At 41.6% G+C, this 26,499-nt stretch overlaps 2 protein-coding genes across 2 annotated transcripts in view; one reads left to right on the forward strand and one right to left on the reverse strand.

Annotated features, from left to right (window-relative positions):
- Positions 1 to 26,499, reverse strand: part of gpc3 (glypican 3) — a 216,746-nt gene that overhangs the window by 164,633 nt on the left and 25,614 nt on the right. The window contains exon 2 of the mRNA XM_051650296.1: positions 16,253 to 16,414. Coding sequence (XP_051506256.1) covers positions 16,253 to 16,414 — 162 coding nt within the window. The remainder of the gene's footprint in view (positions 1 to 16,252; positions 16,415 to 26,499) is intronic.
- LOC127413291 (uncharacterized) overlaps positions 1 to 26,499 on the forward strand; it is a 69,356-nt gene that overhangs the window by 26,419 nt on the left and 16,438 nt on the right. The gene's annotated exons all lie outside the window — the stretch shown is intronic.

The raw sequence follows: 26,499 nt of genomic DNA on the forward strand, positions 1-26,499 counted from the left end.
TTCCCATCTTCAATTATTCACATACACTGGTAGGGTTCACATGCCCTACCATATATAAATGGGAACAGTCATAGTTTTAAATGGCTGGGGGCTATTGTTGGCAAAGCTACTTTCAAACTTTAGTTTGCCAAACAACAAGCTGCTCATAATTTAAAATGCTTCACTACAAGCTATTAATAAAAAGTATCAAATTACACTGAAGCTATTCAATGCTATATTTATATAATGTATATAACTATCAGATGATATAATTCATTTTTGCAATATTTAGTAGTAGCCAGCAAAAATAATGAGTATTTCATCAAAATATACTATATACAACGTGTGTGTGTGGGAGGGGGGGGGGGGGTTTAGGTTACAAACTGGTAATTACAAGGGTATTATGCTATAAATGTGGTTTCATTTCTAGTGTCCCCATAATTCAAATCAAAACAAGTAGCGTTTTATCACATCACACCCGTATTTGCTGGAAAAGTACTGTAGCTTGTTACCGGAAAAGCCAAATATTTCCAAAAAATTTTATACTTTCATTCTGCTGTAAAAATGTATATAGTAGAAGTTAGTAGTATTAGTTATTTACTCCCCAACACTGCCATGGGCCATCTGCCAAGCTCATTGAGTCTTTTCTCTATAGTTTTTGACCTTTCTGGACATTTTGTAGCAGAGGTACACTAAATTTGAACGTTAACATAATAAGAAGCACTGCCTTTATAACTGCAGGTGATATTTGGTACAACTGACCCGTCGATCTTGCACTCCCACTTGAGAAGAGCAAAAAGAAGACTTGGAAAAACAGAGTTACAGAGATGAATCTCAAGATCTTCCACTCTGCTCTCAGGTCTTTGACATGTTCATGATGGAGTTGCACACATTATCTATTGCATAAGCTCCTCAATAATGCAGGGCACACTATGAAAAATACATCGGCCATGACTTTGAATGCACAGGCGTTAGTGGGGCACCGTGGGCCTCATGGGGGCGTGTGTAAGATGACAAACACATCCTCCTACATGCAAGAGGTTAAAGGGATATGGTTAAAGGGATAGCTCATCTGTATTTACTCATCCTCATGTTGTTCCAAACCTGTATGACTTTCTTTCCTCAGTGGAACATAAAAGGATATGTTAGATAGAATGTTAGCTTCAGTCACTATTCATTCATTGCATTTCTTTTTTTGGAGCTGTCAAAATTAACGCGTTAATTTTTCTTAATAGTGATAAATGCATTTACCGTTAATCAGCATAAACCAGAATAAACAATGGTTGGAAGGGCGGAACCTTTGTGATGTGTCCACCCTGAGTCATTACATTGACACACACCGCAAACACACAGCAGAGATTCAGTGTCAGTAATAAAGTGATGGGGAAAGTAGCTCTTAAAGCTATTTGTTGTACAAAACATGCCTAGATGGAAATTGTGACAGTAATCAAGTATTTTTCAGCCTGAGGAAGGTGCATTTTAATTACCACAGAAGTACACCAAGTCTTAACTATCACCAAAATGTATAATGAGACGTTTTTGTCTGCAAGCGCTTTTCATGTGGAGTTCGAAGAGACGCTTGATGCTGGCGCTGACGTGAATCATGAACATGGCTTCACGACTGCTGTAAAAGCTGATAACAACAGTCTGCCCACTGATTAATATTGTGGAAAATGAGAGTTTAAGAAATTTAATGCCCATTGAAATTAAAATACGTGGGGACTAGATCTTTTCAAGTAGTCAATCTCCCATTTTGACAATGTTAAATGTTTACTGTTACTTGAATTGGTGACACTTTAGTTCATTTCTATCTTTATACTGTGGAAGGAAAATTTATTTTTTTGAAAATGTTAATAAAGCATTATATTGTTACAAATTATTTTGTTTTGTTTTCTTTCCTAAAAGGAAATAAATGTATTTTGGCAGGAAAAGAAGTATATATAGAGTCCAATTTCAGCACTTTCAAAATCTGCGATTAATCATGATTAACCTCGAAAAATTGTGATTAAAATTTTTATTCGACTGATAGCACTATTTTTTTTTTCCATACAATGAAAATGAATGGTGACTGAGGCTAACATTCTGCCAAAAAGAAAATCATATGGGTTTGGGTGAGTAAATGACAGAATTTTAATTTTTTTGGGTGAACTATCCCTTTAAAAGGGAGGGAGCACAGAAATCCAGTCTAAATCTTAGTAGCTGCAAAAAGAGACACTGGTTTGTGTATTTTGTGGCTGGTTTTGTGTACACCGCTATTTCAGCTTTGCTTTAACGCATCAAGTCTCTTATAAAGGTTGGGATTGTGACCAGACTTTTAAATGAAAGCTTCATTGACATTCAGTAGAAATTTCCAATCTCACACCTACCTTCCAGAATTTTTCAACCATTTTACAAAGACATGACAAAAAAAGTTGTAGCACTGGGGAATAGAGAAAAATAAAATACACACAAAAAAAAAAAAAAAAAAAAATGAAGAGGAACCAGCTTATTTCGATCAATAAAAAAACTGCGCTGGCATCACAGGGACCTCCATTTTGTCAAACATCTTGGGTGCATTGTGAACGCTACACTCAAGTGGCTTTAATGTGTCTCAATACACTCACAATGTTCCTGCAGTGAAAGTTGTTAGGGAGGATGGTGGGGAGTTGAAAGTGGCGCTCATCTGATGGGGTTTTGATTATACGATTTCAGAAAGCCCTTTGATCCAAATGTAGCTCTGTTTGTTTGTTTTCTTAGATGAAATATCTCAGCACGGGAGTCACGCAAGAATTTGGATCATTAGCATACCATAAACAGCTACTGCATGGGATGGCACATGGCAGAAAATAGTGAAAGATTATTCCTTAATATAATCCTCTGTTTCTTCAAATCTTCTAAACCACGCTTTAAAATAAGCACCTCCCGTCATGAAGTCTACTGAACTGTGACATTTATGGTGGCAGATTGTACATTTGTGAGAGATCATTAAGCATAATTACTAAATGTTCCTCGCTCTCAATATCACCGAGACAAACAGAGCACAATCTTACACCTTACAGTGCTGAAAATGACTTTGTGGTTTTGCATGATGGGGCTGAATTGAGGGATCGTGAGCAAGATAGAAACGCTGTACACATACATGCATTCATCATTCTTGGAGGTGTGCAGGAAAAATACATTAGACCCGTCTGTATTAGCAAACATTGGAGGAAAAACACAAATGCTGCAGTGAGATTCAGCATTTAACAGCATCTCAGAGGGAATAAAAGGTGAGACAAACAAATCGCATATAGCCTACTGCCACACTGATGTAGTGTCATGAAGCCAGAGGAAGAAACAAGCATTAATGTCCTTAGTAGGACATATATACAGTACGAGTGAGTGGCTTAGTTTATATGAGAACATAAATGGAAAACAAAGAAAGAGGGAAAGAGAGAGAAATGTGGGGAATTGCAACATGTATAATTCATGTCCATTTATCCCATTGTTTGTCATTTGCTACTTGTCCCATTTCTTTTTCCAGTACTGAGCAACTCAACAGTCCTTTATCCAGCAATAATAAGTCACAATAAACCTCCTCTTCATCAAAGTACAGAAATAAGCCTTTGTTTTCCAACAACGCAAGATGACACTGGAAGGAGAAACCCCACTTCTTGCTAAATTGAACTCTAGGAGAGTGGTTCTCTTTGCTTTCCAGGGTGATAATACCACAGCTATTGAAGATTTCCCAAGCCACAGTTACAATGAGAATGCAAATATACCCCATGCTGGATGCCACACTATCAACAAAGAGACAGCCACTGAATTTGGGCCGAAGTGTGGTCCAAATCAAACATCAGAAGGGTGATTAAAAACACAAACCCAACTCTGTCAGGACAAAGCACCAAAAAAACAAAAAGAGGGGAAAATATGCGTACCTCAGGGGATGTAACCGTAATGTTAAGCCACCAGAGCAGGTGACAGACAGGAATAAGCTGGTCAGGGAGGAGCTGAAGGTGTAAATGGGGGCTTTAAACATGTTGCAGAAGAATTTGTAACAGTGCACTTGCTACTTGTGCATGTGACAGAACTGGGACACAAAGGGACTTGGTTGTAAGGTTGTAATGTTGAGATTTCTGGGCCAGACGTGTATGTGTGGGTGGGTATTAGAAACAATCTGCATGAAGGAATATATGATGAGCTGTTGCCCTGTGATGCCCTTCCTCTTTGCCGCTTATTTTCCTCTCTGCTCGGCATCTCTCCGGAGCTCCCATGGACACTCAGGAGGTCTCTCTCCTCCTCACCATCTGCTAATTCAGGGCCAGACACTAATCACCTGCTCCAATGCACTGCTCTTATTCACAAACACCAGGCAAACCGTCTGCCACCTTGCAATATAATTACTGTATCATAATCAAGAGAGCACTGCAAAACCTCATAGTGTTATTGATGAAGATGCATGCTAATGTATGCTATTAGACTTAACTGTTAAGTTCTTCGTGGTCAAAGTTTAAATGCTAAATGTGTCATAATGTCTAGATGTTCTTTAGGTTATGTTGTCAGAAGCTGTGTTTATATTTTTATACATTTATTTATCCATTCAGTAAGCATTTTACTTTAAAGGGTATCATGGAAAAACATTTTGTTAAGAAATAATCATGATATTCATGTCAACCATGAGCACTGCAAAAACAAGAAAACTATTTGCTAATGTGGTGAGAAAAATTGTTTTCCCTTTGAGTTGTCTATTTTTCTGATCCCATTGGCAAATGTTTTTTTTAAGCATAAACCTAATTAATAAGAGTTAATATATAATTTGTTTCTCAAATAAATGTATTTTGATTTTGATGTTTACATATTTTTACTAGAAAACAAAAATATTTTTGCACATTGAGCACATCGACATATGACTGCCCATGTGTACATTTTGAAGCCATATCAATTAAGTATTTAGCAACCTGGCCCACCTTGATGAATGACAGTGTTGACTACATCAGAACGATCAGTTAGAAAATCATAACAGAGGTCATTTATATGAAGAATTCTTAAAGATACAGTAGCAAAAACAGCCTGTTTCATTCTAGTTTCAGAAAGAGGGTGTCAAATGGCTAGTGTACAACTAAATTATATAACCTTTATAAGTAGACAGAGATTAAAAAAAATAATAAAATTGTAAAATATGGCCCCTAAAAAATAACAGAAATAATAAAAGGGGGAAAATGGGAAAGACTGGGGCTAGTTGTCATACAGGAAAGTTGTCATTAAAGACAAAGACAATTTTAAAGACTAAGGACAATTTTCAATATCATCATATATTTTTTTTTATAGCCATCAGGTAAACAAGCAAACATAAACAAACCAGACTGGCATACATTAATGCAAGGGTCAACTAAGGCAGTTTTTTTACTGAAAGGTTAAATTTGTTCTTAGAGCCAAGCTATTTTTCATTAAAGTCAGATCTGGGAATGTTGTCATTTTCATAGGGGCAGGTTGTCACATGTGTTGTAATGGGATAGTTCACCCAAAACTTTTAATTCTCTCATCATTTATTCACCCTCATACCATCCCAGATGTTTATGACTTACTTTCTTCTGCAGAACACAAATTAAGATTTTTAGAAGAATATCTCAGCTCTGTAGGTCCTAACAATGCAAATTAATGGTGACAAGAACTTTGAATTGTATGAACCTAAAGAGCTAAGATATACAGTACTTCTAAAAATCTTCATTTCTGTTCCGCAGAAGAAAGAATGTCATACACATCTGGGATGGCATGATGGTGAGTAAATGGTGAGAGAATTAAAAATTTTGTGTGAACTATCTGTTTAAATGTCATAAATAATAAAATGTGTTACTTTCAATATTTGTTGGCCAAAACAATATTTTAGTATTTGTGTATGTTACCTTATCTGTTTTTGTTGTTTCATTAATCAGTTTGTGCCTCATAATTCTTTTACATTTTAAAATTTAGCTGAAAAGCCTACAACAGGCAGGTGCTGTCGGGGGAGGTGCATTTTTCCATTTACATGTAAAAAAATTAAAGAATTAACTGTCAATTACAAATTAAAGATATCAATTAATTAAAGATGCATAATAAAATTACATTTAACTATAGCTAAAATTATTAGTTCAGATTAGTTTTCATGAAATTTTACAGCGGACATCTCTTATCATCAATTCACATGGGATTAAGCTATTTCTATAGGTGTGTATATTGCTTTTACACTGCCGTTTCATATTATTGATCTATGAGGAAATGTATTTAGCTGTGCTGATTAATTATGGAGAAAATATTAAACTTGTGCATAAGATTATTCGAAGAAATGCATTGGAATATTTGACAAATTGCAACAGATTGCAATGCTCTATTATTCTCTTGAATTAAAAAAAAAGATGAACAATACATTCAAGTTCTGTAATTTTATTTGTAGCCTACTTCAGGAAAATATATCCCAAAATGCAGGACTACACTTTTCCTAACCAAAAGAAAATATGATCCTTTCTTTCTCTTTAAATAGTTAACGCTGGCTGTTGCGTAAATGGGTTGATGCATGTTTTTCTTAAGCGTTTATTTGAGGATCTGAAGCGCGTCTTTTAATTTTCCGGTCTCTTTGACCAACGATTTTAGACACAAAGAACTTCAGAAACAACAATAGTTAAAGTTCAAGGTCACGTGACGCCATACGAGGATCGGACGTGTGAACGGCGAGCTCTGCGCACTTTGATAGTTTTAACACTTTTAATGACATAAACCGGTGAGATTCGATACAACTGTTCTAGGAGGATAATATGTCAAAGAATTCAAACTCCTCGAGCTCTGAAGACATTAAAACACACTTACGTGCTCAAGCTGATGCCCCCAAGCAGGCCGTGAGCTTGGGATTCGATTTAGTCGGGGAGGTGCAGGAAATGCGGTGAGAGATGCTGAACATGTTGGCAATGCTGACAAGGTCGTTGCTGACAAGTTGCTGACTTGGAGGATCTTACTGTGATCAGTGCCATGGAGGTGAAGTTCACTGATGTGGTTACAAGAGTGGGGGATGTCGAGAAATGAATCGATTACCTGGAGTCATCGGAGAGGGAATTATCTGCTAATCCACTAGCAACCAAGGTGGATTTGGAGTGTGTCTGGAAGAAGTTGGAGATGGAGAACCGTAGCTGGCGGAATAACATCCGTATCATCAGAATTCTTGAGGGCGAAGAGGGACAGAATATGGTGAAATTCCTGGATGGGCTCCTTCCGAATCTGCTCAACACAGCAGGCCATAAGCTAGGAATTGAGGGAGCTCACAGTGTTCTTACTCGGCGATCCGCGGAGGGAGACAGGCAATTCTGAGCAAATTTCATCCAATAAAGATCTTGTGTTTCGCGAGGCGAGGAGTAAAGGAGGCTTTCTTGGAAGAACCACAGCATTTTCTTGTTCCCAGACTTTGCGAATTCGACAAGAGAAAAACATGATCGATTCAAGGAATGCAAGAAACTTTTACATCAACGGAAGGTCGCTTTTGCACTGATATTCCTGGCCAAATTGAGAATAGATGATAAGGATGGCCGTAAAACATTCACATGCCCACAGCAAGCGATGTCCTTCATAAAGTCAATTGATTAAGTCTTCTTTTTGTACTCACGTTGCAGCCAAGTGGACCAGCTCACAGAACATTCGCTTGACTGTTTGAAGAATCTGCGTGCTCTTTTTGTGCTGGTTCCGCCAAGCGGCTGGAGTTTATTTTGTAGAGTAACACCTTCAGGACAGTTTTATGGATGAATCTACATGCTCTTTGTGCTTATTCTGCCTATTGGCTGGAGTTTGTTTTGTGGAGTATTTCTTGAAAAGTCATTGGAGTGAGTAAGTAATTTGCTTGCACTCATGTTGTATCTGAGTGGACCAGCTCACTGAATATTCGCTTGACTGTTTGAGAAATCTGTGCGCTTTATTGTGCTGGTTCCGCCTAGCGGCTGGAGTTTATTTTGTAGAGTGTCGAACCTTCAGGAAAGTTTTATGGATGAATCTAAATGCTCTTTGTGTTTGTTCCACCTACTGGCTGGAGTTTGTTTTATAGATTATCTTTTGCTGTGTAATCCGGTCTCACAAAATTTGTATAGAAACACCAGACCTAAGCAATCCAACGGCAAGGCTATCGTGGGGGTTCTTGTAGGCGTGCATGGACCGTTTGAGTTTGGAGGGATGGACGCCAGTTGGCTCTGTCATGCGCAGGGTTAATGCACATGTTTTTCTTTTTTCTGTTTGTTTTGTGTGGAGAGCGGGGCAGGCCGAGCAGCGACTGTGCAGAGCGAGGCCGGATTGGACACTTGGACACTTGGACACTTTCAGTGAGTCGACTTCCTTACACTGGTGCCGAAACCTGGGACTTGAAGGAGGTGGGAGCCGGTCAAACGTCCAACATAAGACACTTTATTGTCAGCACTTTTCAATGTAACAAAGACATTCAATACCACTGCTTTTCAGCAGCACGAACACACTTACATGGTGCTTTTCAGCTAAACATGAACACACAGCTTCATTGGTCTCTCTCTCTCCCGGAGTCTCTCCCCGACTGCTGCAATCACCCATAGCTGGGCGAGACAATCCGCTGCAGGTGTCCAACGCAGCCTCTCTCCACACAGTCACCGCTTGGCCTGCCCCGCTCTCCACATTTTGTTTTGGGGGATGTTCGGGTTTTGATGGTTGCACTAATGTTGGAATGTGGTCTTTATAATCTTGTTTTTTACACACAATCTATTTTTTTCTGATTTGTCAAAAGGTCAAATGTTAATATGAGTGGATTGTCTCTCTCCACGTGGAATGTGAATGGGTTGAGGCACCCCATAAAAACGAGGAAGGTTATTTCTCTTCTCAAGTGTAAGAAATATGATTTAGTGTTTCTTCAAGAAATGCACCTTTCTCCGCAAGAAGCTGAATTTTGGAAGATATGGGTGGGCATTTTTTTATAGTGCTGGCTCAAGTAAGAGCAGGGGTGTCATTATGCTGATAAGTAAACATCTACAATTCAAATGTCTCAAACAGAGTAAAGATAAATTAGGAAGAGTCATTATTGTTTTAGCTGAAATTCAGTGACAAAATCTTATTTTGGCTAATATAAATGCACCTAACGTTGATGATCAGGGCTTTTTTATAGATCTTGAAGGGAGGTTGCAAGCTCCTGGCACCTCTCAGGATATAATATTGGGAGGAGACTTTAATCTTTTGATTATCAAAGGAGTCAGTCCTTGATCATAGTGAAGCAAAAGTGTGCAAGCCCCCTAGAGCAACACTGACGCTTCACAGGATGTGTATAAATCTTGGTCTTACAGATATTTGGAGACTTTTGAACCCATATGGGGGGGACTATAATTTTTTTTCATCAGTCCATAAGATTTATTCTAGAATAGATTTTTTTATATATATCTAAGTCCCTCATTTCATCTGTTGATTGATCAATTGGAAACATTTTAGTCTCAGATCACGCCCTGGTGGGTTTAGAGGTGTTGCCACATATGGAGAAAAAGAAATCATATAGTTGGAGCTTTAATGTATCCCTTTTGCAAAATCCTGAATTCCAACAAATGCTAAAGGCTGAAATCAATGTCTATATGGAGAACAACTTGTCCTCAGTATCCTCTGTGGGTGTGGCTTGGGAGGCACTTAAGGCAGTTCTTGGGGCTGGATCATACAGTATGTCTAATGGCCTCAGGGAATTGACCCAATTGTAATACAGATATAATACTATTTTGTCGTGGAAGGTGGAGTTTTGGTTATTCAGGACAGTCATACTTTGAGTCGGGGGACAAGGCAAGGAAACTTCTGGCTAGATATATAAAACAGAGAGAGTCTTTTTCTACCATTCCCTCAGTGAAATCTGCTGGTGTTGAAATATTTACCTCGGTCATTGATATTAATAATGCTTTTAAAGAATTTATCTTGATCTCTATAGTTCCACATCTTCGTCTACTGATGAAGATATAAGAAACTTGGAGCCAATAGAACTTCCTAAACTGACGACTGAGCAAATAAATTCATTCTGAGATAACCTTGGAGGAGCTTGGCGAGGTAAATAAGGCCTTGCCTACAGGCAAGGCTCCGGGGCCAGACAGCTTTGCTGCTGAATTTTTTTTAGATCTTATGCTACAGAACTGGCTCCATTTTTGCTAGACGTTTATACGGAATCACTAAAGAATGGAAAGCTTCTGCCAACCATGACACAAGCCCGGATCAGTCTGATTCTTAAAAAGGACAAAGATCCAAGCGAGTGTAAGAGTTACCATCCAATTTCCCTATCCAGCTAGACATTAAAATATTGTCAAAACTTTTGGCTAACCGATTAAGTTATGACATCTCTTATACATATAGATCAGGTGGGGTTTATTCAGGGCCATAGCTCTTCTGATTACATTAGGCGTTTCATCAATATCATGTGGTCACTTGACACCGAAAAGGTGTTTGATATGGTAGAATGGGATTATCTTTAAGATTTTGGAAATGTACGGGCTCGGGAATACTTTGATTGGATGGATTAAGTTATAGACACCCGGTAGCGGCGGTACAAACAAATGGATTAATTTCAGATTATTTTACTCTGGATAAGGGCACCTGGCAGGGTTGCCCTCTTTCCCCATTATTGTTCCATCTCAGGTCTCTTCTACTTTTCTGAGATTAATTCTTGGCCGTACAACAGGTAAGAGGCAACATTAAGTTAACGAACAATTCTTTCTCAAAATCTTTCCCTCGCTTCCCTCTCACACACCCCTGCGCGCTGTGCATGTGCTCACACACGAACCCCCCGGAAGGGCGGCATTCCCATTATCATCCAACACGAAAGCACAATCGAACTTAGTTCGTTATATTATCAGTGCATTCAGAACACTCGCATATAATCTTTAAATGCTACAGTATCAATCATATGTATGCCAGTTTTGTAACTACCAGGTTCCTTTGCGCATGGCAGACAAAATATCCACATTTTAGGTTCAAAGCCCAAACTACACAGCACAGAAGAACATAGCCGATTCAATTTTTGCAGCAAGAGTATAGCCGATCAGTGGAATGTTAAAAGGTACTGACAACTGTTAATATTAAATTGCTCGGCGGCAGCTTATAATAAACCAAAAGCGTTACCATGAGATGTGCGGCTAGGTGCTCCAATAGTTAAAATAGTCCAAACGTGGCTTGGTGTTCAGGGGTTGTTGAGATGAAAGCCCTCATGATTCATAAATAATTATGACACTATTCAGTGTTGTAAATAATTTCTCAAGACTTCAAGCATACAGTTTTTAGGAAAACATATCCAAAATGTTTTAATGTGTTTATAAAAAAAAAAAAAAAGATTGACAAAAAGAAAAGAACAACCATCATCTCGACACCCTACTTCTCACAGCCTTGGTGGTGGGATGACGGGAACTCGTCCCTCTAAAATTCACATGAAACCTACACCACTGATTTAATGGCAGGTTCCACTGTGACAACTTACCCCATATAGTGTGGCAACATGCCGTGTTATTGGGGCTATGTTCAATTAATGTTTTGTCCTGGGCAATAACAGTGAAAATGCTTTAAAGCTTTTTCCGTGGCCAAGACTTTAAGGTATGGGGCTATGCAGAAATTGACATTTAAAAAAAACCTACCCTGAGAAATATTCACTGTAGTATAAAGTGTAACAACAAGCCCTGGTCTTTCCTATCTTTACTGCTAAATACCAGTGAATTGCTTGTAATGCTGTCCGTTTTACAGACTATAACTAAACAATTACTGAAATAGTCTTTAACATACCAAGCTCTCCCTGAAAACCTGATATAATGCCCTTTCCTTTCATTTTATTATCCCTGCTAAGGGTAACTCTTTCCTGTAACATCTCAGGTCTCTCAGGCAGCTAAACTACAGAGTGGTGCTGGGGCAGCAATAGGTTACTGATCGCATAAGGCTCCTAAGAGCTTCACTAACTGCACTGTAGTTAACACTCATCCAGAGCAGACTCTATTGGAGTGTGTGTGAATATGTCTGCTGGGACTGCAGTCTGAGCTTCGAATGAGCACAGAGCCTCTCTTCAGAGACAAAGTCTCTCTCTAAGCTGTTCCTTACTCCTCAAGTCTCTCCAAGTTTTTCCTCTCTTTAGCACAGCACAGAGCCTGGGAAGAGAGATCACTTTGAGGATTACACCATGCTTGATCAGTCTCCATTAGACATTGCATATTCAGTGGAGCGCCGAAGACCCAATGTACCCTTACGACACCAGCCCAGAAATATCAACAGAGCCTTTGAGATAGAAAACTAATTATAATTGCGAGCGAAAGATGCAGTGACGGCAAGTATATTTTCACTCATCAGGCAAACGAGGCACAAAGGGCTTGTTTGTGAGATGGCACAGCCATTTCTAACCATCATTAAGTTATTAAATTTGCCCTAGGCAGTGAGTAAACAACTTCAGATGACTTTCATGCCCGGTCCAGCTCTCCACCAGCAAGGCCGTTATTGGGTTATGGTGAAACTTCGACAAGGAGCTAAATGACTCCGATGGGAGAGCGAGGCGGGCAGTATTAGAGAGGGGTATGCCGGGAAAAAGTGGGACGGGGAAAAAAATTAAACTAAGGCCAGATGCCTAGAGCACTTAAGATCGAGCGCTACACTAACAAGGTTGGAACGAGAATTGGACATGCAGTGCCGAATGAAATAACCTTTGACTACTTGCTGCCTTAGTGAAGATAACATGACTGGTGCTTGAAGTGGCTCATTGAGGTATAGAAGTACTGAACTGTGGGACTGTTGTTAAATTTGTGCCTGGGAGCAAACAAACCACAGGTTGGCCCAATGTCACAAGATATCTTATGAGATGATGAGTGATGGTGTAATGCTTGCCTAATAAAGAAATCAACTTAAGTCATGAAGAGAACATGCTTCTATGAAGTCTTAAATATATTAAAGATTCACTCAGTAATTTTTTTCCTCATTTAAAAGTTTTACTTTTAAAGAAATTAATAGTCATTTTGAAACATATGTATAAAATCATGACCACTCATGTAAGATAAAGAGTTCAGTCATATCAGTAACATTATAAAAGCTCTTTTATTCTACATGGAGCATGGGCACCTCATAGGGGCTGCCATGTTAGCCTCACATGACCAGCCGAATACTACTTGCTTAATCTCAGTAACTGCCCTGTTACTGGACACTTTCATTCATGGCTTAAATTAATCCTGGTTTACTGTGCATAGTGAATTTCAATGGCATAAGTAACTGAAAACTACTGTGTTTGAATGATATAGCATCCAGGCCACTAGGTGTCAGTGTAAGCCAATGTAAGCCACTTCAACATACATCAAAGAATTACTGAGTTAACCTGTAAAGGTGCAGGGGGGTAACATTAAACTCATTTAATGAGTTTAAAGAAACTCTAAAGATAATCTCTAATTTATTTAAAAAGGCACTAAACAAATAAACAAATTCATTCAAAAGAATTATCTTATTTTTTGAGTAATTTTTATGCAGCAGAGACACCCACTCAGAATGCATTCACACATATCAATGCCCAAACCAAGTCTTTCAAGGGTGGATCTGAGGCAGAGAAAATGGATAAATTAAGCATGACTCTTTTTATATTACTTTCTTTGAAATGGGGATTACCTGTTAATATGTTTCCGAATAGAAAAGAGCTGGTGTCATTTACATGCTGTGTACCTTCCCTAAGCGGCTAAAAGCAGCTCAGAGCAGCACTGCAGATCTCTCTCTGTCCCACCAACAGGAATTAGAGCTGTCTGTCAATCTGAATGACATGTGGGACCAAAACACCTCACTGACTCGGTTTTCCACCAGGGACTGGCATCCATCTTTAGCTCTAAATGATTCCCTCCAGCATTTCATTAATCACCAGTTCAACCATCATTTCAACAGCTGGCAAAAACATTGTGAATAGAGATCCAGCTAACATAATGTAGATGAATAACCTCACTTAACTTCATATAATGGATATGTCAAGATGTCATTCAATAAAAACATTTTCAGAACACATTCTGCTCATTTCAATAGGTATGTCTGTCCAAAGAATTGCATGACACTCAATGTATAATGATTGTCATTCTAGGTGATGGATGAAACAACATATGTAACACTAGTTCCTTTTAGGAATATCACCTTCATCTCAAGAAAGAGGTCAAGAGTGGTGTTCTGTACCCCATTATACAGTATATAACACATGTCCCTTGTGCTCCAGCTAACAGCTTCTAAACCATGTAATCTGATTTCATCCTAGCTTGCTTCTAACCTAAGTTAATATCTAAGCAGTGCTGGGTAGTAATGCATTACATGTAAAAATCAAGAACTCGTAATTAGATTAAATGACATTTTTAAATACTCAGAATCAGATTACAGTTTCTTTTTATGGATTACATGATTATATATTAATGCAACTGCAGTAAATTGTTAATAATTTATTGATCCCTTGTGGTGGAACGACCCGCCCCTCCCTCTCGTCATTGTTGCCCCATCTCTTAGTGCCATCCTTCACCCAGGCTCACAACAGGAGTGGGCTGGAAAGCGAGAAGAGGTGCATAGTTAATAAGCCTCGTCTGACAGTGGTAGATGAAGCACACCTGATGTGAATAATGTTTCATCACCACCGTCTTTAAAACGGAGAGCACACCTCTTCTCGGGAAGCCGGCTTCAAGTCTCCATGTGTGCACACACTGGCATCCTTGCACGGCCAGGACCAGAGCGGGAGGGTTCGGCCAAATTAGATGTGTCACCGGGGGAGAACAGCACGTGTCGCAGCCGATGGGCTAGAGGCCGGTCCGCTTGCCCTCACACCTGCCGCGGGCCTGGGAAGACAAGCTGCTAATGACGCCATCGCCCCATGCACCACGGATCCAGGAGAGGAGCATGTATGGCCATCGGACCCTGCTCAAGCCTGGGCCACTCCATGGACACACACCCCCGACCTTCACTGAGCAACTGTTTCACTGCAAGGATGCCAGATTCTCCTTTATTTTGGACACTTTCCCCTTTCGACACTACTTTCCCCCCATTTATAAACATTTTATTTTTATTATTATTTCTAATAAATGCCTCTCCAAGGCTTGACGCCACACCCACGCCACACCCACCCACTTGCTCACCCCACCACATCCTTATAATTATTTTTCTTTTTAAATATTTCACATTTTTCATTCTGAAACAGCCTACAGCTGATATACGTTCGATAAGTCTTTGAGTGTTTTTGTAAGGTAGAGGATAGGACATTGTACAGGGTTTCTTTACAGCTCCATTTACCATGATTCAAAATCTCTAATCGTTTGAAATGTCCTGTATGTATCAGCTTGTAACGGTAGCCAGCTGGTAGGTAGTTGTAGCCTTTAGCCTCCTTGTTAGCACGCCCGCCTCCCATACCAGAGACACCGGTTTGAATCCCGCTCAGAGTGGATCGAGCAGGACCGGTTACAGTGGTGCTGTGACCCAGGTTTAGGGTGGTGAATGTAACAGTAGCCAGCTGGTAGGTAGCTGTGCAGTGTGTAAACCTCACTCCCCTGGCCTCAAGATACGCACTAGCGACTGATGCTAGAGGCCGTACCCTTTAGCCTCCTCGTTAGCGCACCTGCCTCCCATGTCGGAGATGCTGGTTCGAATCCTGCTCGGAGCAGCTGGGATGGCCTAAATCACAAAGTGTGGAAGGAATTTACAAAAACTTTCCATGGCTCTCTCTTTTACCACCCAAAGGCTGATTACATTTAAGATTTCGGAGACTTTTAACCGAGCCAGTGACATGAATTAAAAGAGACACACTGTGACTAAATCCGATTTGAGACCAATGAGGGTCCAAAAAACTGGTGCACAGCACTCGTCACTGGATATCCTGAAAAAGTCCCTCTGACAGAGCCTCTTAACTTTTATGAATGTTTGGCAAAGTTGACTTCAAAAGAGACAAATCTTTGGCGCTGCTTGCCATGTGTGTGAAAGCCAGGCTAGGGCGAGGAGGGGCAGCAGGAGATGATGGGAGTAGAGTGAGCGAAAGGGATGGAGGCTGCTGGAGTGGAGAGCACAGCCCTTTGGTCTGTGTCAGCCGCGAAAATTACAAAAGAATCACAAAGGAATGGGGAGAGGAGCACAGAAGATTGCAAACAAGGCCTGCTCGCTATTCCCTGCGGGAACGTGCAGAGGAAAAACAAGATGAGACAAAAGCACATTTTAGAAATTCTATGGGCTGTTTGGAGATTTCTCTCAGGCCTAATGCTGAAGCAATTAGCATTGAACCACCTCCATGAACAGACAGGACCCGGCCAAATCTAACACAGTTAAACAGTGCTATGCTTGTTATGGTGTTGTTGAGGAAACTTACCTTGAAAGAGAGCAGCGTTTTGAATGATAAGTACTTTGAGCTGAGCGCTGGTGGCCTGGAGGCTAGACTCCATGTTCTGTTTGGCAACAAGCAGGTAGCGCTCCTCCATTTTACGAGAACAGCAAGTTAGGCCTTTTGGCTGGCACACCTGCAGATCTGAGCCTAAACAATGGGAGAGAATGACAGAATGTGAGAAAGATGCAGAGTATAAAATATAAAAAAGTAAACAGACTTCAGCACTTTGTAAATGTGTTCTAAAAGAGTGTTTGAAGAGAGTCAAGCTGCCTGCAGCAAAAATAGTTTTTATAGAGCACATTGTTTATATAACCTATTCCAACCCATCTTAAAAACACAGAGCACAGTGTCTATTTGCAATGCAACAAAATGAATACCTGGTAGTTAATTGAAATGTGTTATTTAATCTCGGAGCACAGCATTTCATCTTCATGCCAAACTGATTAGAACAGAACTCATTAGAGAAGAACAAGATCTCTCCTCAAGAGACTGCTACTAAAATATGACCATTTAAAGCCTGAAACAGTGAACCTCTTTCATCCAACATTGAGTTGGATGAAAGAGACAGATATGAACAGGCAAACACAAATATACTGACAGCAATGTCTTGATTAGTGGGATCAACTCAATGAAGAGATGATGGGTGATTTGTTGAACTGAAGTTTGATTTGAGTTTTGAAGGTTATCTATCAAAGAGGCATAAATGGATTTGCTGGGTTCTTTTGAAGGAGAGAAAAGTCTATTGAGGAACATGTTCTCTGTTGGAAGGTGCTTCAGTTCTTGGCTTACATATGAATGATAATCTAAAAATGTTCATGCCCTGTGGGAGTGGAAAGAGAGTGATGCTATCTGATCTCTGTTGAATCAAACATCGAGGATACGGGAAAATAAATATGGCCAATGCCTAAGGCCATCTGATGAAGTCCAGGGGCGTTGCTAGACATCAGTGACATCCAGGGCTTAGCCCACAGACCATATTATACTATAAAAATAAGAAGAATCCTTCATTCCATGACTTAAAAAAATGACCACCCTGCTTGACAAATAAAAATTAGGGCCTATATTAAGCGCACAACACTGACACCGGTTCAGAACTTTATATGAGCAAATGTCAGGCCTACAATAAATGGATCAAACACGTTTTTCATTTAAATTGCAGATCAAAGTGAAAATTACAACTTGTCAGTTCATTGTTCATTGTGCAGAAATTAATGCTAACAATAAAATCTAAGTAGTTTAACTATTTAAATTGGCAACTGTCATTTATCACAATATTTTGAGAATAAAGTAAAAATTACAAAAAGAAAGTCAAAGCATTATGAGATTAAAGTCATAATATTTAGTGAATAAATCAAAAGGAAAGTGATGTGGTGGACATACACTATATTGCCAAAAGTATTCGCTCACCCATCCAAATAACTGAATTCAGGTGTTCCAATCACTTCCATGGCCACAGGTGTATAAAATGAAGCACCTAGGCATGCAGACTGCTTCTACAAACATTTGTGAAAGAATGGGCCACTCTCAGGAGCTCAGTGAATTCCAGCGTGGTACTGTGATAGGATGCCATCTGTGCAACAAGTCCAGTCGTGAAATTTCCTCACTACTAAATATTCCACAGTCAACTGTCAGTGGTATTATAACAAAGTGGAAGCGATTGGGAATGACAGCAACTCACAACCTCAACAGGCCACGTAAAATGACAGAGCAGGGTCAGCGGATGCTGAGGCGCATAGTGCGCAGAGGTCGCCAACTTTCTGCAGAGTCAATCGCTACAGACCTCCAAAGTTCATGTGGCCTTCAGATTAGCTCAAGAACAGTGCGTAGAGAGCTTCATGGAATGGGTTTGCATGGCCGAGCAGCTGCATCCAAGCCATACATCACCAAGTGCAATGCAAAGCGTTGGATGCAGTGGTGTACAGCACGCCGCCACTGGACTCTAGAGCAGTGGAGACGCGTTCTCTGGAGTGACAAATCACGCTTCTCCATCTGGCAATCTGATGGATGAGTCTGGGTTTGGCGGTTGCCAGGAGAACGGTACTTGTCTGACTGCATTGTGCCAACTGTGAAGTTTGGTGGAGGGGGGATTATGGTGTGGGGTTGTTTTTCAGGAGCTGGGCTTGGCCCCTTAGTTCCAGTGAAAGGAACTCTGAATGCTTCAGCATACCAAGAGATTTTGGACAATTCCATGCTCCCAACTTTGAGGGAACAGTTTGGGGATGGCCCCTTCCTGTTCCAACATGACTGTGCACTAGTGCACAAAGCAAGGTCCATAAAGACATGGATGAGTGAGTTTGGTGTGGAAGAACTTGACTGGCCTGCACAGAGTCCTGACCTCAACCCGATAGAGCACCTTTGGGATGAATTAGAGCGAAGACTGCGAGCCAGGCCTTCTCGTCCAACATAAGTGTCTGACCTCACAAATGCGCTTCTGGAAGAATGGTCAAAAATTCCCATAAACACACTCCTAAACCTTGTGGAAAGCCTTCCCAGAAGAGTTGAAGCTGTTATAGCTGCAAAGGGTGGGCCGACGTCACATTAAACCCTATGGATTAAGAATGGGATGTCACTTAAGTTCATATGCGTCTAAAGGCAGATGAGCGAATACTTTTGGCAATATAGTGTATGTACATAAACAGGTAGTGACAGTTTGATCATTTTTGTTTGACTTTAATGTGAGATTTATCATTTTAAAACCTTTATATTGTGCTATTTAGGCTTATAGCTCACTGCTCTGCTATTTTGAGTTGCGTTTGAGGAAATTCCATTGCAATAAACATTCTTTATTCCCGCGTACTGACTCCCGACTAAACCAGAATAACCGAACAAGATGACTGGCACATGCATTAAAATCTAATTGGTGTGTGGATTGTTAAAAACAAATGAAGATTAGAAATTAGGCTTATATATTATATATTTAGAGATAAGGCTTGCGTAATAAAACCTCAGTGCCTCTGATACAGGAAAGCTGCACCCCCGTGAAAGAAAATAGAAAGCTCCCGCTCGAGGTGTTTGTAAAGTGTCTGATGAACTTGAGCACGAGCAGCAGGTAAAAGTCAAAGTGCAAACTGTCAATTAATGCAAGTTAGGCTCACTAATCGGAATTGATTTACATTTGAAACCAGAATTGCAGCCTGCATTGTTGCTTTTGTACAATGATATAATGAACATTAAGCCTTCCTTTTTTTTTCTTTCATCACAAAAAACATTTGGGCTATGAACAAAAGATCCGGGGCTTTATTCTGTGACTTGTACATGTAATTTCAGTAACACTTTACAATGAGGTTCCATTCGTTAACATTAATGCATTAGGTTTCATGAACTAACAATGAACGATATATTTTTATAGCATTTATTGATCTTTGTGAATGTTAGTTTACAAAAAATACAACTGTTCATTGTTAGTTCATGTTAGTTAAGTATATTAACCAATGTTAACAAAAAAAAAATATTTTAACAATGTATTCGTATATGTTGAAATTTACATGGACCAAGATTAATAAATGCTGTAAAAGTAGTTCATTGTTAGTTCATATTAACTAATGTATTTAACTAATATTAACAAATGGAACCTTATTATAAAGCATTACCGAAAATTCATTTTAATTCATTAATTTATTAGCTCCTTTTATAAATAACCATAAAACATCAAATCTCCTCACATTTTAAATGCAACTCTATGAATCGCAATAAGATTTTCCCACTGAGATGAAAAAAGCAAACACACAATAGTCATGCCTCCTCTGTCAGAACCAAATGACCAAAATTGAATAACTCGTAAACAACACACGCAAGAGGTCGTTTCAGGCAAACTTTGTATGAATACACTGTGGAATTTCTTTGCTCTTGGACATTCAGGTCAAACAGTCTCTCTCTGCATGAGAACCAGGACTAGAAAACATCTGCTGTGATTTCACTGAAAATCAGAGGAATTATTGCAAATGTTTTCCCTGGGGCCAGTGTTCCACATTTCGAAATGTGGCCAATTATATTCTGATTACACATGCAAGGAGAGAGCTTCCATTACACAAGGCTGCAGCCCTTATATTCCTACAACTTCTTCATTTCCATTAATATTTTTAAAAAGAGCATTATAAATACAACTTTATTTTCATGCACTTTGCCTCTCTGTTATCTTATGCATCTTAGAACAGCGCTGTTAAACTGGAGCCAAGTGAAGTGTGTGTCTGTCAGCTACCTGAGGGGGTGGAGGTGGCACCAGGTTGATTGATAGTGCTGTAAACAAACTTCAGAGGAGTCCCAATGCTCCAGTTCACACATACACAGAAGATGATGATTGGGTAGGAGAAAAGGAGGGCATAACATAATCTGGGCAGAGACAAAAGTGTCACTGCTCTGTTTAAGAGAGGCTTTTTGCAGCACTTTGGTGTAATGTCATAACTATTGTTAGGCGTCAGACTAAAAGAGATGGGTTAAAAATAAAACAGGATGAAAATGCACAGTCTTATGCTCTCACTTAGCATGGTTCCTCATGAAAAAGACCTGTGGAACATGTTGATGGTTCCCCAATGACCAGCTACACAACAGATAGGACTGAATGGGGGAGTGGTGGAATGAAGCAAGCTTAAAAGTTAGATGTCATTATGTGCAGAGGACAACAAGATGAGTACAAAATAACAAGGCCCACACAGAATCTGTGAGAGCAGAACTCCACAGAAGAACTGCAGAATGCCTGTCATTCATTAAATTCATTAAAGCCCCTTGCATGTTCAGTTATTAAATATTTTGGTAAATCGAAAATGTCTTCAGCTACTAATACCAGCCTGATCTCATGCAGTTTACTTGACAATGGCAACATTTTTGCAAACAAAAATTTGACAACACATTTGACTGCAGTTTCCAAATGAAATGTCCAGCGGGGGGTTCCAAAAGTGAGTGAAATTATGTTCAGACTAGGTTTTTAAGGTGAATTTTAGACGGAGGTTTTAATTAGTAAAACGCACTTCCCTAACCTAAAACTTTAATCTAAACCTAACCAGTAGTTTCCTAAAAGATAAATGAGAGGTGAACAAAGCACCTTTACCCTAAACCAACACCTAAACCTAACTGATAGTGTTCTTGTCGTAAATGCAAATTTTCTGAAGCAACCACGTCATTTTGTGTCACCTCCATGACATTTGCATCTCACTTGTAAGCTTTTGACCATGGCTTGGCTCAAACCTTGGTCCTCAGAATCCAAAATCCAACACTCTATTAGGTGAGCTACCACGGAAGCTAAACACACCTGAATAAAAGTGTAAATATAGGTGCGTTTGTCATAGAAGCATTAAAATTATAATTTTTCAAATGATGTGTTAGAGTAAAAGTGATTCGATATCATAACATGGCAGTGTGCGACTAACAGAGCGAAAAATACATGTTTATATAGTCATAATCAGCTGTTAAACTCGTGATTTGTGTAAAAGTAAATAAACGCACAGCTGTTGTTGCGCCTCTAGTGTGTCACCAGGAAGCCATGTTGAAACGTAAAACGCAGCACATAAAACTCAGTTTTAAAATGTAGTTATAGTGAAGCTGACTAATACAGACTGATCTTACTGTGAATTCAATGACAGTAGGTCGAATCTTCTACAGCTAAATTTGGTCTGTGCTTATTGAAAATCAAATTACTGGACCCAGTGGCCAGAGTGGGAAGTATTTTTGAGCTTATGGGCACGTATTAGCTCCAGTTTCCGGGTGCAATATCCACAGAGAGGTGCCAAAAGTAAGTTGTAAAGCAAGGCATATTTAGTTGTAAATGATGAAATACAGTGAGGAGGAATGCATATTTTATTAACTCTACACTTAAAACCATAACCCAGATTCCAACCATAACTAGTTGTGCCATTGGAAAAGGGTAAACCTATCCGAAATGATGCAAAAATGTCTGATGGCAGATGCAGTTTGTAAGTAACTCGGCAGACAGGGTTGATGTAAGGGTACTGGAACATTCGGTAGCAGCCTGTCAACTTCAAATTTAATCATATTGACCAATATGTGTGTAGAACTCTCAGTTCCCTATCTGTCACTCACTCGACGTTGTGTCGATGTAGTGACACTAGGGGTCACTCTTGGGAGCCCGAGACACCTCTGGTCTTTGATAAAAGGCCAATGAAAATTGGCGAGTGGTATTTTTATGCCACTCCCCCGTACATACGGGTATAAAAGGGAGCTGGTATGCAACCACTCAATCAGATTTTCTCTTCGGAGCCAAACAGTCATGCTCACTGAGCTGAATTCCCATTCCTCACCTCTGCTGGATCTGACGGCGCATTTCAGTGGCTTCTCCCCCCTCTGCACTGGTGCACTGCAGAGAGTGCCCCTGGGCGCTTCGGCAGAAATAAAAGAGTATATTTCTCTAAAAGAGTATATTTCTCTAAAAGAGCGGCACACATGGAACGTCTTTTTAAAGACGCGTCTTTTTAAAGATGCCTTTCCTTTGTGTGTTATTCCTGGTTGCGCTCGTTATCTCTCGCCTTCTGACAGTCACGATCACTGTCTTTCATGTCTGGGCACTGCTCACGCGGAGACAGCGTTCATGGATGGGTCATGTACTCATTGCAAGAACATGTCCATGGCAACGATGTGGTCGCGGCTTACCTTCGTAAGAAAATAAGCCACCCCAGAGGTTCCCCGCCTCGGTCCTTCTACCCACGAGTATGAGGCCAGCGCGGCTAGCACTGGGGGCGATTTGGGGACCCCAATGGGACCACCTCCGCCGGGTATCCCCCCACAGACCTCCCATTCCCCAGCACGCTCGTCTGCCCCGATCGGGCTTCCGGATGAGTCCGCCGGCTCGTCTCACGGCGAGTTCGACCTCTTATTTGGAGCCCGCGAAGGTGATGAGCTCTCAAGCGCAGCATCGGAGAGCGGGCTCGACCAGTCGGATGTGGAAGCCTCAGCTGGGCTCCTCCCTTCAGGTGCGGTCGCCCAGTCACAGGCTGATGCTGAGATGATGACAAGCTTTCCCGGGCAGCCACGAGCATCGGGCTAGAGTCGAGCTCTCCCCTGAACCCTCGTGGCTTGATGATTGGTTCCTGGGCTTGTGACAAGGTCGTGGGAGGCACTTTTTACTGCCTGGACCTGATCTTTCAGTTTCCCCACCCTCACTAACCTCGATGATGGGGCAGCTAAGGGCTATTCGGCAATCCCCCCGGTGGATAAAGGTGCTTGCGCTGCACCTATGCCCGCAGAGCACCGCCACCTGGTGTGGGTGCCCAAAGCTCCCGTCCAAGGCCTGTAGGTTTACGTCGTCTCTGACAGCCAAGGCCTATGGTGCCGCTGGACAAGCCGCCTCCGCCCTGCATGCCATGGCTCTCCTGCAAGTCCGCCAAGGTGCTAAAGGAACTGCATGAAGGTAGTTCCGCCCCAGGATTGATGCAGGAACTGCGCTCGGCGACCGGTCTCTCGGGCGGGCGATGTCCACCTTGGTGGTCCAGGAGTGCCACTTTTGGCTCAACCTGGTCAAGATGGGAGAGGCCGACAAGGCACGGTTCCTTGCTGCCCCCATTTCCCAAGTTGGCCAGTCCGGCGACACCGAGGACTTTGCCCAGCAGTTCTTAGTGGTGAAGCAGCAGACGGAAGTTATCCGGCACATCCTGCCCCAGCGCAGCTCAAGATCCCGCACCCCATCTGCTCGTCGCCAAGGGCCAACCGGCTCCGCCGCAGCCTGCCCCTGCGGCCCGGCCCCGGCGTGGAGCCTAATGCAGGAAGCAGACACCACCCGTCTCGCGGCTGCCAAGAACCCGTGAAAGGCTTCGAAGCGCCCCTGAGATGGGCGACCCAGGGATGAAGAAACCTGCTGCTCTGGAGCTGGTAAGCAGACCACTCCATCCCCCGGTCGAGGGCCGGGAGGAGAAGCTTTTGTTACCTTTGCATTTAATTGCGCTGCATGCCCAAGTGTCCACCACTCTATTTGGCAGGTTTGGCGCTCCAGCGGCGGTCTCTCCGCCCCTGAGCACCCAGCTGTGGCACAAATCCACCCCTGATGTAACAGTCTCCACGAGTCACGAGGACAGGCCTCTTCCTCCCCCATCCCAGGCTGTTCCGGGGTTGTCACAAGGACCCAGGTAAGTACTTCGATGTCGCCTCGTTCCCTCATGGGACCTCTCTGTAGTTCTTCAGGGTCTACAGAGAGCCCCCTTTGAGCCTTTGCAGTCAGCTGAGCTTAAGGCACTCTCTTTGAAGACTGCCCTCCTGACTGTGCTCACTTCCATCAAGAGGGTAGGAGACTTGCAAGCGTTCTCTGTCAGCGAAACGTGCCTGGAGTTTGGTCCGGGCTACTCTCACGGGATCTTGAGACCCCGACCGGGCTATGTGCCCAAGGTTCCCACGACCCCTTTTAGGGACCAGGTGGTGAACCTGCAAGCGCTGCCCCAGGAGGAGGCGGACCCAGCCCTGTCATTGCTGTGTCCAGTGCGCACTTTATGCATCTATTTGGATCGCATGCAGAGCTTTAGGATCCCTGAGCAGCTCTTTGTCTGCTTTGGTGCACAGCGGAAAGGAAGCGCTGTCTCCAAGCAGAGGATCGCCCACTGGCTTATTGACGCCATAGCTATGGCATATCACGCCCAGGACGTGCCACCCCCCGTAGAGCTACGAGCCCATTCTACCAGGGGTGTAGCGGCCTCCTGGGCCCTGGCCATGGGTGCCTCTCTAACAGACATTTGCAGAGCAGCGGGCTGGACAACACCCAACACCTTTGCGAGGTTCTACAACCTCCGGGTGGAACCAGTTTCGTCCCGGGTAGTGGCACACAATACAAGCGGATAAGTCCAGGATAGCCGGCCGGGTGTATCGCTTGCATATAGCGCCTTTCACCTCCCCTGAGCTGAAGACGTGTGCCATTAACTCCCAGTAGTGTTCACAAACAATGTTCCCTGGTTGATTTCCTCCGAGCCCTGTGGCAGTCGAGTTTTCGGAGAGACTGGCTGCCGGCCCAGTACACATGCTAACTAAAAGCCCTGTTCTGGGGTAGGTGCTCCGCATGTGGCAGTTCCCTGTAGGTAACCCCATGCGCTTCAAGTTCCTGGGTGTCCACATCACTGAGGAACTCACATGGTCCGTCCACACTGAAGTCGTTGTGAAGAAGGCTCATCAGCGCCTCTTCTTCCTGAGACGGCTGAGGAAGTTTGGAATGAACCACCACATCCTCACACGGTTCTACACCTGCACTGTGGAGAGCATCCTGACTGGCTGTATCTCTGCCTGGTACGGCAATAGCACCGCCCACAACCGCAAAGCACTGCAAAGGGTGGTGCGAACTGCCAGACACATCATCGGAGGTGAGCTTCCCTCCCTCCAGGAAATATATACAAGGCGGTGTGTGAAAAAAGCTCGGAGGATCATCAGAGACTCCAGCCACCCGAGCCATGGGCTGTTCTCACTGCTACCATCAGGTAGGCGTTATCGCAGCATCAGGACCCGCACCAGCCGACTCCATGATAGCTTCTTCCCCCAAGCAAACAGACTTCTGAACTCTTGATCTCCCACGATCAAAATACATCAGCACTGCACTTTATTACCCTTACTCTTATATCTCACACCGGACTGTCATAAATTATATTATTATTATTATATTATGTTCTCTCTTAACAACTGACTATCAACCGACAGCCTGAATGTCAATACAGTACAATACTGTACATTCTATATATATATATATATATATATATATATATATATATATATATATATATATATATATATATATATATATATATATATATATATATATATATATACTTTTTTTATATATTTTTATTTTTAATTTTTATTGAATGATGTGTATCTATATAGTAAAAAAAACAAAAAAAAAACAGCGTATTGTATACTGTACAGTGTATGTTATTATTTGTATATTGTTGAGTGTAATTATGTGTAAAACAGATGTTTAAATTGTGTTGTGTTAATTTGATGTTATTGTAAATTGGTATATGTCTCATCACTGTCACGACTGCTATGTTGATCGGAACTGCACCCAAGAATTTCACACACCATTGCACTTGTGTATATGGCTGTGTGACAATAAAGTGATTTGATTTGATTTGATTTGCGATGTATATCTTCAGCTAATTTGTTTCCCTGTTGGCAAACTGCGTCTTCCTTGGGCAGAGGCCCCTCTGCCACAGTCTCCATGTTTGTCGTAACTCCTCCGTTGGGTAGGACCTACCATGAGACTTCTCCACATGACATACTTCCGACATAGTTTGGCAAGACCATGTGATGTATTT

Source organism: Myxocyprinus asiaticus, chromosome 22 (assembly GCF_019703515.2).
Source record: "Myxocyprinus asiaticus isolate MX2 ecotype Aquarium Trade chromosome 22, UBuf_Myxa_2, whole genome shotgun sequence".
Classification (NCBI taxonomy): Eukaryota; Metazoa; Chordata; class Actinopteri; order Cypriniformes; family Catostomidae; genus Myxocyprinus; species Myxocyprinus asiaticus.